This window comes from Merops nubicus, unplaced genomic scaffold (assembly GCF_000691845.1).
Source record: "Merops nubicus isolate BGI_N331 unplaced genomic scaffold, ASM69184v1 scaffold16340, whole genome shotgun sequence".
Taxonomy (NCBI): domain Eukaryota; kingdom Metazoa; phylum Chordata; class Aves; order Coraciiformes; family Meropidae; genus Merops; species Merops nubicus.
Window position 1 is genome coordinate 19,637 of NW_008582324.1, and position 12,962 is coordinate 32,598.

At 37.1% G+C, this 12,962-nt stretch overlaps 1 protein-coding gene across 1 annotated transcript in view; it reads right to left on the reverse strand.

Annotated features, from left to right (window-relative positions):
• PHTF2 (putative homeodomain transcription factor 2) overlaps nucleotides 1–9,813 on the reverse strand; it is a 28,721-nt gene extending 18,908 nt beyond the window's left edge. Inside the window, exons 1-4 of the mRNA XM_008937457.1 lie at nucleotides 9,639–9,813; nucleotides 8,801–8,965; nucleotides 4,443–4,644; nucleotides 2,369–2,527 (exon numbers count right to left, since the gene is read on the reverse strand). Coding sequence (XP_008935705.1) covers nucleotides 2,369–2,527; nucleotides 4,443–4,644; nucleotides 8,801–8,965; nucleotides 9,639–9,724 — 612 coding nt within the window. The 5' untranslated portion in view covers nucleotides 9,725–9,813. The remainder of the gene's footprint in view (nucleotides 1–2,368; nucleotides 2,528–4,442; nucleotides 4,645–8,800; nucleotides 8,966–9,638) is intronic.
• Between the last annotated feature and the right edge of the window lie 3,149 nt (nucleotides 9,814–12,962).

A 12,962-nucleotide genomic window follows, 5' to 3' on the forward strand; every position in this document is an offset into this window, starting at 1 on the left:
AAAGTGAGGGATAACATCAATGCAGACAGAGTCTAAACTATTTTTTTCTCCTAAAAAAGATATTTATAGAAAGCAGTCACTACTGCATTTCATTGAATCATGAAGTTAATAAAGTAGAACATTAAAGAAGCTTGCTCAAACAATTAAGTTGATAAGCAAACATGAAGGAAAATGTAGGACAGAATTTGAGAGCACATCCAGTGACTTCACTAATTTTTTTTTTTTTTAAATACAAAGAAAGTTTTCACAGATTTGAAAACCATTGTTTCATTTCCTTTGTAATCCTGTGTGGGAGGCAAATTGACAACAAGAAAGGCTTCCTCTTTCATGGCATCAGTCAGAGAAGTAAACGGGCAACAAGTGTGAAGCACTTCTGCCAAAGCTTCACACAGTGCAAATTTAGTCTCTTCAGTTTCTGAAGATATCTACAGTCTTCCCTAGTTCTGAAGTTCTCTAAGCAAGGCAAAAATGTACTTAAGCCAAAGAAAAATTCGCCGTAATCATGTTTTTCTGCTTCCTCTTGTCAAGCTCTACCAGCTGCAGAAGTCAAGGGACTTCTCCTGTAGTATCAGTTCCAAGTATCGACCTGTTCCGTTATCCAAACCCAATCACACATAAGGCATTAAACACTCAAATCTATCAGCCCTCTGGATCTTTTTCAAAGTCTGTGAGAAATAAATTAAATAATAGATTATCTAATAACATCCTTATGCAAAGCATCAAAACTTTGCAATCGTTATGACAGAGCAGTATCTGAATCTTTCTAAGGAGATGTTTCTCATATCAAGTAGAAAGCTTACTAATGAGGCTCTGCCTATTAACCCCATCTGTAACTGGACTTTTGACAGAGCTGAAATTACTCTTTACACTCTTTTCTCAGAATATCAAGAAAAAAAGTCAATAAAGCCTTTAAAAAACAATGCTCCATTTATCTGTTATGTTGTATACCACTAGCAAAAAAAAGCATAATTTCTTTGAAATTATAAGTAAATAAAAACACAATAACATATCCCTTTCTCTTTCAACTTCGAATCCTTAGGATTAAGCACTCTGCTCTACACCTCAAGTACTGTCCTTCAGTTTTGAGCACCTCACTACAAGGAGAACATAAAGATGATGGAGCAGGTCCAGAGAAGGCCAACAGCATCCTGGCTTAGATCAGAAATAGTGTGGCCAGAACTGCTAGGGAAGTGATTGTTCCCCTGTACTCAAAACTGGTGAGGCCACACTTGAAATACTGGGTTCAGTTTTGGGCACCTCGATACAAGAAAGGCATTGAGGTGCTGGAGCGTGTCCAAAGGAGGGCAATGAAGCTGCTGAAGGGTCTAGAATACAAGTCTTATAAGGACTGTCTGAGGGAACTGGGGTTGTTTATCCTGGAGAAAATGAGGCTCATGGGACACCTTAGTGCTCTCTACAGCTACCTGGAAGGAGGTTGTAGAAAGGTGGGGGTTGGTCTGTTCTCCCAAGTAACAAGCAGTAGGACAAGAGGAAATGGCTTCAAGTTGTGCAAGGGGAAGTTTAGGTTGGATATTAGGAAAAATTTCTTCACTGAAAGGGTTATCTGTTCTTCAGTGGAACACTACCATTGTTCACTGGAACAGGCTACCCAGGGAAGGGGGTGAATCACCTTGCCTACACATGTTTAAAATTCATGTAGACACAGGGCTTAGGGACATGGCTTAGCAGTGAATTTGGTAAAATCCGGTTAATGGTTGGACACGACGATCTTAAAGGTCTTTTCCAATCTAAATCATTCTACAATTCTAATATGGAATCTATGAATTCCCCTCGTCTAACAAATATATCATGTCATCAAGTTTCTTAAAATTTCAGTACCTTTATGCATTAACAATTTTGTTCAGATTTCATTACAGTATTTTAAATTGTTTCAATAAACATGAAAGAATGAAAACAGAGGTAGATTCAATCAGACTTCCCAAAAGGAGGCTAGTGAATCCAAAACACTAAACTAAGCTGAAAGAAAGAGCAGCACTAGCATGATGAAAATTTGCATATTGCCAATTAGTACTGTTTCTGTAACAAGTCAAGTTTCAGCAGAAAAATGGTGTCAGAAGACAGCAACAGAGTTCACCATTAGCTGATGAAAGATCCACAGAATATTCTTTATTAAAACAAATTGAAAAACAATGAAACTCAAATCAACTAAATAAAACACTCTTAATTTCAAAACACTGTCTTTAAAAGAGAAAAAAACAATCAAACAACTGTCCCCCACTAGCATAACTTCCAATTAACAGACTCCTAAAATCCAATATAGGAGAAGAAAGGTTTCAGGAAAATCTATCTGTTCACTAAGAAGAGGTTTTAACAATTTACAGAAAAGCAGCAATGGAAAAGAACATACCTCCAGAGGATAGTGTTTCTTATAGTGGTGAGATTTCCTGTTTCGGAGCGTACCTTCACTAGAAGCACGTTCTACATTACGACGCAAAGAATATCCAGTTTCAGGTCCTTCCTCACTAGAAACTTCATCTGATAAATTTGTCACAGTCCTGTGAGTATCCTAATGCAAGAAGTATGGCATTAGTAGCATATATTCTCATTCTTGCTATGTGTTTTTCTTAACTACTAAAATAAAATTTCTTTCTGCAACATTATTAACTATGCTCAGGTAAACAGATTATTAATGCCTTTCCAGTTGTCAAAATTAAGTGGCACAGCAAAATTGTAATACCAAAGCAAACATTTCCCAGATGAAAAGGCTGGTTCATATTATATTAAAGAACAAAGCTGACATTCTTACTTGAAATGTGATTTTTTCTAAACTGAACCTACCAAGAAAGTCTTAGAGGCAATACATCAAGCTTTAGATAAAAATTGTGACAGCAGACTCTATAGCAATAAGTCACTAACATGTACACTTCAAAGTTAACATTCACCACCTCTTCTAATAATGAAGTGCTACAGATTGCATGTAGAATACTCAGACCATTAACCTACTCCACTTTCCATTTAAACTCAAGTTAAAGCAGCCTTTACAGAAACAAAAAAAGGGCAGTAAGGGGTCATTCAGCTGTCACATTTTTTGTATATTCTCATTAACTATGAGACCACCAAATAGGACCTTGTAAAATTTCCTTTGGAGTCTTCAAGGTCAGGTCATTTCACTTTAACAATTCAGTTGCACAGAGAAAGAGGACAGGCAGAACAGTCTGGGATGTCTTATCCACTGACTTTGGCAGTGACACCAAAATGTGTTGATTGCCTTTGGAGGAAGGGATAAGAAAGAGCCTATTCTAGCCTCTGCCAGCTCCTCTTTATCATGGGTGTGCAGTTACCAAGTTAAACATACACAACATCTCATCCATTCTATCAAAAAAAACTTAACACTCTTTAAAATTACTTTTTCTTTACAAACCATTATTGGTCAAATTTCATAAAGAATGTAAAATGCTTGGAATTGATAAATACAACTGAGTATCAGCTGCTATCACTGCTGAGAAAGTATCACCTGCAGAGTAACAGAGTGAAGTTTTTGCCCTGAGGCAAACCTTCATCACCTTCATTCTGACTTAATCACACCGATCCCTGAGGGGGCTGTCAGATAATTTGGCTACGGAATTCACAATGTCTTTCTTTTATAAAGATGGGTACCTGCAGACTTCCAGTAAAATAATCTTTCCCTTTGATATTATCATGGAAAAACCCTTTCTATGACTGATCATTAATGGTAAAGTGTAGTGAGACAGTGTCAAGTGTAAGAGCTGTAATTGCATTCAGTATATGTTCAAACGCCAATGATAGGAGAGCCAGGGAAAACATTTTGGAAAAGCTGTTCTGTAGAACAGTAAGATCAAATCAGGATATCCAGGAGAGAATCAGACCCAGCCAAATTGAAAATTCTGTCTTCCTTCACGACCACTTGCTACGCTTCTGCCTCATCCCTTTCTTCACTACAGAGAGTCCTGCCTACTTCACTGAGCAGGAAATTGTGCTTTCCTCACCTTCTGCTGAGATAAATTAAAAAAAAAAAAAAAAAAAAATAAATTTAAAAGGACGATGATTCACAGGCAAATGCACAGAATGACCTCAAAGTTACAAATTGATAGTAATTTTGTTCCATTTTAGCACAGAGACACACCTGTGCCCAGAGTATCAAAGAGGCGGGAAAAGATACAGTGTTTAAATGGTCTAATCCACAGATAAAACACAGCACACAAATTTGTGCATTGAAATACAGAATGGCAAAGAACGTTTAGGTATTAGTAAGGAGCCTCCTGTGAGAAAAAGGAAAGGCCAGGAACAGAAGGATTAAATAAAAAGACAATTTTTAGCCCCAGGACCCTAAACCTGATTTTATTTTTTAAATATTTTTAAAGATTAAATAAAAAAGAATGCATCAAAAGCACCATAAAAATACACCTCGTATCACCTGACAAATTAATAATCCTGCTTTGAAAGCAACAAAGCATACTTACTTTGTGATGACTGTGGTTGTTGAAGGCATCTCTCACTGCTGCAGTGTTCCACCCTGACTCTTCTGGCTTAATCACTTCACACCGACGATCATGAGCCTGCACACATTCCTCAGTGCTTTTACCTGTCTTTTTCCCATCAAGGGACACGTAGCCATTGTCAGTCTCAGTGGATTTATCTATTGAGTTTTTTGCTTTCTTAGATCTATATTTGAAACAAATATATGTATTAAGCTAAAGTTTTCCTGGTCTAAATCCTGTTTATCCCTCTCAACCCATGTTTTAGTTTTACTACCAAGATGACCACAAACTAATAATATTAACTTTTAATGCAATGCTTGTAATCATATAATCTTCTAAATAATATCCTAAAATTGTTACAAAAGAAACCATCAGCATTTGAAAGAAAATTGTACCATTAGGTACTGGAGAGAAAAGCAAATCTGTTTTAAAACTAAAACTTCACAGTAATTCTGGCAATGGAAGAACCACAAGCCTCAAATGTAAACAAGAAACTTCCCTGTTCTATCTTAACAATAAAAGAGGCATGCTGTAAGTTTACATGTTATTAACTGAAAGCAAGTGTGCCATTTCCTGAAGGTGTAAACAAACATGCTGTTTAGTATTCTGTATACAGATATTTTTGTTGTTGTTGTTTAAAATACACTCTGTTAATTGACAGCTCCACCAAACAGAAGGTGATTTATTTACCCTTTTCCGTATTATCCAGTAACACTCCTGGCAATGTATTTGATATGTATGTACACACTTATTAAGCCTGTTTTCAAAGCACAAAATATGTTTATGAATTATGCTTCAGTATTATTACTCTTAGGACTACTAATACTGATGAAGAGCCTTTCTGTACCATTCTCTAGATGTCAAAGCCCTCATCTAGTCAATAGATGTAGCAGCAAGAATATCTAAGGCCAGAAAAAGGCTTTCTCAAAGCAAACATCCGGATGATTACACTTCCAAATTAGAAAGTGTAGTTGATGAAGGAATGACAAGGAATAGCAGCTTGAAACCTTATTGACAGTGACTACTTTGCATCTTCACTTAAGATTCTGCATTCTCACAGTAAATGACACAGGGAAAAATAAAAAAACAAAAAACAACAACACACCAACAAACCACCACCACCAAACAGAACAGCAATTAGTGCCTTATATTTATGTTTGTTAGATTCCCAGAACACTTGTGGAGGAGAAAAGGGTTCTAAACCAACTTTCCCTGATATTTTTATCACAAGTACAATGCTAGACATAGGTCATAAAACTATCAAGAATTTGTTCAATTGATTTTCTGCTCCTATGAGGGAATATGCGTTGCCTGTCTCTTTAAGGAGTGAGGCAATCTGTGAGAGTTTAGATTACACAGCAGATTAAATTGCTCTTTAATAGGTATACCAAATGAATCAGAATTGGGATAGTTGCTTCACAATCCTCTCAAGATAAAGTATTACTCATATACAGGAGAGACCTGAAAACAAAAAAAATAATAGCTAGGGAGAGCTGGATAACATGGAAAAATCCAAAAAGGAATAATTACTCTGTTGGATGAAATAATGAAGTGAAGAAATAAAATTACTAAGATGTTTCATCCTTCCTTACCATCTTTTATCTCAATCCACCTTCCCTCATCCCCTTCCTGGGAAGAAGCTAACATCATTTCTATTTTTTTTTTCAAACCAAAGTAACTGCTGCTCTACTTCTCTTGTAGGAAGCTCTTGAAGGAAGCTATAGAACTCACCTGCTATATCAAAAATTCTTGGTCAGCTTTATTCCTAAATGTGTGCCAAGCCAGCAAGAACACTTTCTGTCACTATTACAGATTTGCATGGAATAATTTTTATTATAAGCTTATAAAGAGACAGCAAGATGCTGTTGCATGTGTTTTGTGATGGAGAAGCAATTAGTAAGCCTCCTGTCCACAGACTACCAATGTGCTAGCTCACACAGAGTTTTAATTTTCTAGGTCATTAAGAAGATCATCACAAATGTTACTGAGGCTTTGGACAAAAAGGGTACAACCAAGAGTAAATACATTAGGACTTTATTTCTGTGCTGTTTCATAATATCAGTGTTTAACTAAGTTGATGAAGATAAGACAACTCAAGGAAGAAAACTGAAAATAATAGAAAAAATTTCTGTTCCACTTCTGGAATAAAGCAAGTAACAGCCTTTCAGTGGCTCATGAAACTCAAGTAAAATAACGTTACTCAGTATGGTCAGTTGTGAGCACTAAGAAAGTAGCACTAATAATTAATTCTCTGCAATAATCAGGAACCCAGAGAGGCCAACTTTTAATGCATTAAATATACTTTTGACACTAAAATTTCTTTTTAGCAGTGCAAAAGGGAATGCAGTTCTCATCATATACGTGCATACACACATCTGGTTAGAGAGACTCACCCCACAACTTACTAAGCTGCACTAGTGGAGGACAACTCTCCCAAGTTTGATTTCAGAAGTTTTCATACATTTCACATGAAACTTGAAACCTACTAGGAATCAGACTGTAATGTGTTGGAAGGGACTAAATTTATAGTTATATCTTATCAATCACACTGAGTTCTGCCAATCAGAAAGATATTTATTGAAGACAGTTCCAGATTACCAACGACCTGGTTTAGGCAGGCAGGGTCTTGCCCTAAAGCACAGAAGATAATTTCTGAGGCTAATTTTGAAACCACGGGTTTAACACCCGTATCTGAAAACTCCAGAAAATTACATCTCAAAGCTTAATATATGTGAAAAGCTGTAAATAAACACTACTGAGACATTTTAATGTGCTTACCTAAAGAGCTTAAAAATATGTCTTAAGAACCCCCCACTCTGCCATGCCACTGGGCTGACAAAACTGCATATCCAAAAAAAAAAAAAAAAAAAAAAAAAAAAAAAAAAAAGAAAAAAAAATTTACATGAAGAAACTGATCTGCCTGATCTCCTGGGAAAAAAAAGGTTATTTTTCAGCTGGACGAGTTCCTGATATGGTTTGTATGGCTCCAGACATACAAACAACTGTGCCCCTGCAACTGAAGAGGTAACAAATGACTGAGGGCTACTTACAGCATTCAGTCACTATGTGCTCTTTATCCGTTGAAGATACTGTAGATACTAAGTAGTCATCACTGAGGCTTAACATCTATATATATATACACACACACATATACTACCTCTCAAAAAATGGTTTAAACAAATCCTTAGAGCAAGTCCCACACAGCCCTTGTCAACTGAAAACACTGAGCTCGTATGAGTGAAGTTGAGGAAAAGACATACTCTTCCAACACTCTTTTTCTAATTGCAGATCTGTATCTTCATTGAATGGAAAACATTCAGAAGTTTACAAGATTATACTTTGAACATACCAGAAAGTAATGCATACAGACCCAAAGAACAGTAATTTGTCCAAGCTAGCTTAATCTACACAGGAGAGAAAGAAAGAAAAAAAAAAAAAAAAGAAAAAAAAACTCCCCTCTTTCAACATTTTTAAAACTTCTCCAGAGTTTCAACTAGATATTCCCAGAATGTAACATTAAGATAAGCTTTACCAGTGATTAAGAGCACATATCACAAGTCTGACAGACATGTTAGTGTTGCCATATTTAAGATGCAGCATGCACAACAAAACATCAATGTAGTGACTTGCAGTATCCCTCTTCCCAATTTTATACTACTTTATGAGCATATTTTCTGTTGTTAATAAACACTGATATATAGCACTCACAATGTTGTGTGTATAGCATATCTTGAGCATAGACTGCTACAAAATGTTGTTTTGTTAAAAACAACTTTAAAAAGCTTTAATTGCCCCGAGCACTGCATTAACAGGCCAATCATCTGTTACATTGCAAAGCTGTTTTGCAAAATTAGATGTTTCTTCCAATTATTAGAAAACCTATCTTCAGTGCTTATCTATGAAGTAAAGGCTGTGTCTATCTGAATCCCATAGGTTTTTTCCTTCAGAAAAAGTGTGTGATTTGATGACAGCCACGGAGTTCAACAAGCACTCTCTCTAGAGTAGTAAGAGGTTAATGCAATAAAGTAAAATGAAAGAGTCAAATTTTCTCTTTGGATTAAAATTGAGAAACTGTGAGTTGGTTAGTTCCCAATAGCCCACACAGAGCACTCCTACGTCAAAATACAATTTAACTAAAAGTTAATTCAATATCTTTTCAAAACTGTTCCATCAGCATTTGCACAAGTCAAGAAACAACACATTAGTACATGTTCAAATACTGAGATTTTACTATTAAAAACAAAACCTAGATCAACAAAAGTTTAATCATTACATCAATATTTATTTAGAAAAGGGATAGTGCATCTCTAACACATACGTAGCCTTGAATAAATACAAACCCTGATAAAAAGAAAGCAGCATGCCAGATATCTCTGAAGACAGCGCCAATACTGCAAGAGGTGCTTGTACCGTAGCTCTGCACTGTTCCTTCCTGTGTGTTATCTGTGGTACTAGAGCCATCTCCTTCCCTATGTACTTCCAAATGTGCTGCTTTCCTTAATTTCCTTCATCAGAAGAGATTAAAATTGGAAGGTAGTTTTGTAAGTGCAATCTGCTAGTTCTATAACGTGTTCAGCAGTTTAAGCATGCAAAAACAAGCAAGATTTCAAAATAGTTTTTAAAGCTTTACCATGGCAATTTAATAAACTCTAATTAATAAAACTAAGCAAAACATTTATCATAGTAACACTTAACCCAAATACATTTCATCTCATCATCACAGCTGCACAGACCTGCAAAATTCACTACTGCAGGTTCTCCCCATTTTAAAGGGACAATTCACTGAAGGAAACCACACTCAGTGAAGTGCTGGAAGACTTAAGTTCTATGTTTCCAATAGGTCCTCTGTACATTTCCCCCCAGAGGTCACTAGTCAGTATTCTAGAGTTCTAGAACTAAATCTGGAATAATAAAAATACTGTTGCTCCATCACTATTCAGATGCAAACTGTTAGATTCAATGCACTGAAATTCAAATAAAGCAATGAATAAATTAGTCAACGCATAAAAAGTTAAAGAGCATCAATTAAGCACCCATTTTAAAGTTTCAGATCAAAACAGAGCACAAATTTCTTAGCCCTTGCAAGGCAGACACCGTAACCCCCTACATTTTATCATGCAGTTCTTTAGAATAGCTGAGCAATCCTAAATGTTAAGTACTTTAATATTTAGATTATACCTTCTTCTTTTACCCCCTGTGCTGGGAGCTGGCTTAGGAGTTCGTGTTGAAACAATCTGACAATGCACAGTTCCAAGTAGCAACATTAGCCATACTGGCCCAACGACTTCGGTCAGAGGTATATTATGTGGGCTTTGGGCTGTATAGAATAATACTACAGCAGCAACTGGAAAAGAAGGGAGATGAAGTTGAGTTCAACATTTGAAATGTCTGAAATGGCCAACTTGTTATTATGGCTTTTGTTAAAAAGATAAAGCGTCAGATGTAGTCCTTTATAAGCATTTTAAACCAACCCATGTAATTCTGAAAGGAAGGAATTATTATTACTGCCTATTTCATTGCAATTAAGATTTAAACAGTTGCCTCCCATATTAATATCCATCTCCTCCTTTACACTTACAATAATATAGCTACTGCTCAAAAACAAGTGACAGAAAGATGTAAGGGGGGAGGGGGAAGCATCTGGAGAGCAAGCTGTGTCAAGAAAAAAATTTAAGGTGAAACTTCATAGGAGATAAATAGCAAATGTCATCCTTAAAGCAGTCCACATAAATTCAATTCTGCATCATCTATGATGATACACATTCCAACACAATCCAACAAGCTAGGTGAACACAGGACTCATCAGGTTCTCCAGACAGGGTTGAAGTCTCTCTGTCCTTAAGAGATATTCAAATCCTGACTGGACACAGCCCTGAGCAACCTGTTCTAGCTGACCTTGCTTTGAGCAGGGGTCCAGAGTAGGTATCTCCAGAAGTCCCTTCCAACTAGTTCCAACCTCAGCTAGCCTGTGATTCTGCAAAACCACACATCTTTTTCAACACTGCAAGGACCAACAGACCCAAGACTACATATTCTTTATATTCTTCAGCAGAACGTATTTTAAACTACATCCCAGTCAAAGGACAAACTTCTCATACCGATAGACAGACATGCTAAGTGCAGCCCTGTACACATTTCAAATATACTCGTGTGTGTATTTTGCAGTAAAGGGGTGAGATCACAGACAAGTCATGTAAACTGAGGTAAGCAGCTGAAATGACCAGGATTCCAATTACCACTCCCAGTTGGAAAAGTGGCAGCTTCCAATTCCACAGCTGACTGTTAATTTTGTAACCCTATAACCAGCTTTTTACATATAGGCAACACCCACACATCTCCTCTTGCTCCTGTACCCAGAGCCCAACCACTTCTACAATGCAGAAATGTCTTCAGGTCAATCTGAACACATTCAACAGACATGCAGCAGACAGAAGAGGGAATACATCTGCTTCCCCTGCTTATTCTATGTTCTTGTTGCTCTGCCTCTAAGGCTTGAAGTGCTGTGTTCTGTAACTCGCCTGAGAGAAGCTATCAAGCAAAATCCCAGGAAAACAAACAAACAAACAAACAAAACAAAACACCCCAACAAACCCACACACAAACACCATACAAAAAAACCCTACACAACCAGAAACTTCAAGAAACAACTCACAAACAGAGGAATAATTCTCCATATCTAATATTAGCACATCCCATGAGAACTTGGTATTGTACTTGTAACACTATGAAGTTAAAGTCCTATAACTTTGACTTACTCCTAGCACAAGAAATACATGGCACAAGTTCAACAGCTTTCACCAGTCCTCTATTAAATTTGATTGAAAAAAAAATACAGCCACATACAAACTTTTGTGTGACATTCAAACACCTCAAATGTATCACATGAAGCCATGCCTAACACAGCAGATACCTGAATACAATGTTTTCCACTGAAGAGATTAGATGTGTTTTTTATGAAACAATCTTTAGCAAGGTAAATACTAGAAACACAATGAACATACAAAACAACGCAATTATTTTTGATTATGATAATCTAGTTCTAATTTTCCATCAGTCCTTTTCCTAAATTAAAGCACAGAAGTCTTACATTGAACACACAGAGCATCTTCTATTACTAGAGGTAGACTAAGTTTTGCCATATGAGGTTTCTCAGAAAGACAGTATGTATCAGAGACTTAACTTCTTAAAAGATAAACAAGGTACAGACAGTAAAAGGTACAAATACTACTACCTCTTTCTAAATCATCTTATCTGAATTTCTCACACATACAATAAGCTTTGTAAGGTATAAAATGTAAATAAGTAACCAGACTTGACTCCCACCATACAATCTGGATAAACATATACTCCTGCGAACACAATGCTCCACATGAAATGCCTTGCAGGAGTAGGCCTCCACAAAATAATTTCAAACTTCACTACAAGATTTCTTCTGCTACTGAAAAAAACAAAAAAGCAAAGCACAGTGACCTAGAAGAAATAAATTTCTTCCAGAAAATACAAATCCATTGCAGATTCCCACAATGAAGTTTCACACAGATTTAAGAAAATGTTACCAATTTCCTGATATTTTCAGTAGGATGAGAGGGAAATCCAAGAACTTCTTCCCGCACAGTGTGTCAATATGCTGTAGTTCAGATTATCCTAGAATTGCTGCTACCAACAGCTAGGTTGCAGAACAGTTTCTCACATCACTTTTAATTATGCCTTTACTTTTTTGTAGTATTTGGACCTGTCCTGTTTTAAATTACAATGGTTTATTCTATGAAGCAGACAAATGATTATATTTTTATACAGAGCAAAAAAGCTTTATCAAAGAAAGCGACTGCACATTTCAAAGTGTCCTGGTTTGGGGTAAAACAGAGCTGGTTTTGCTCAATGATTTTACTTTTTAGCTAAAGATCTTCTAATTAACTGCTCTGTCTGAAGTTAGCAACATTCTCACAAACTGTCTGGGTTTAGCAGTGATAAGACTTCAGAGTCTTAGTTTAGAGTCACTCCATGTTTAGAGTCACTGCCAGGGCTTGGTGTGCAGACCAAGGCCACTGCCAAGCTTGGATCCCACACGGAGTTGGGCAGAGAGTACCCTGCACCTGTGGGGAGGAGCGGGCAGGATAGTGACCCCAAGATTCCCCGATGGGGTGTTCCATCCCACAGCTGGCATATCCAGTAAAGCTGAAGGATCAGGGGGGGCAAGCCCTTCCCTTACCCTTTCTGTTCTCTCACTTCCATCTGCTGCTGCTGGGCTGGTGGCTGCTCCCGCTGTAGTGGCTGCATCTGAGGAGGACTCCATCCATCCTGCCTTTGATCCCAAGCCCTGTGCTCCTGAAATGAGTTTCAGAATCCAGCTCCTGTGCCCAGTCCCCAAGTCCAGCCTGGGACCCTCTCCCCGGGGGTTGTTCCCCAGTTGGTGATGGTGACGTGTTGCCATCAGGGGGGAGCTGGGTTCGGTACTAACTTTGTATACATTCATACATAGTCATAGAATCATAGAATCCTTTA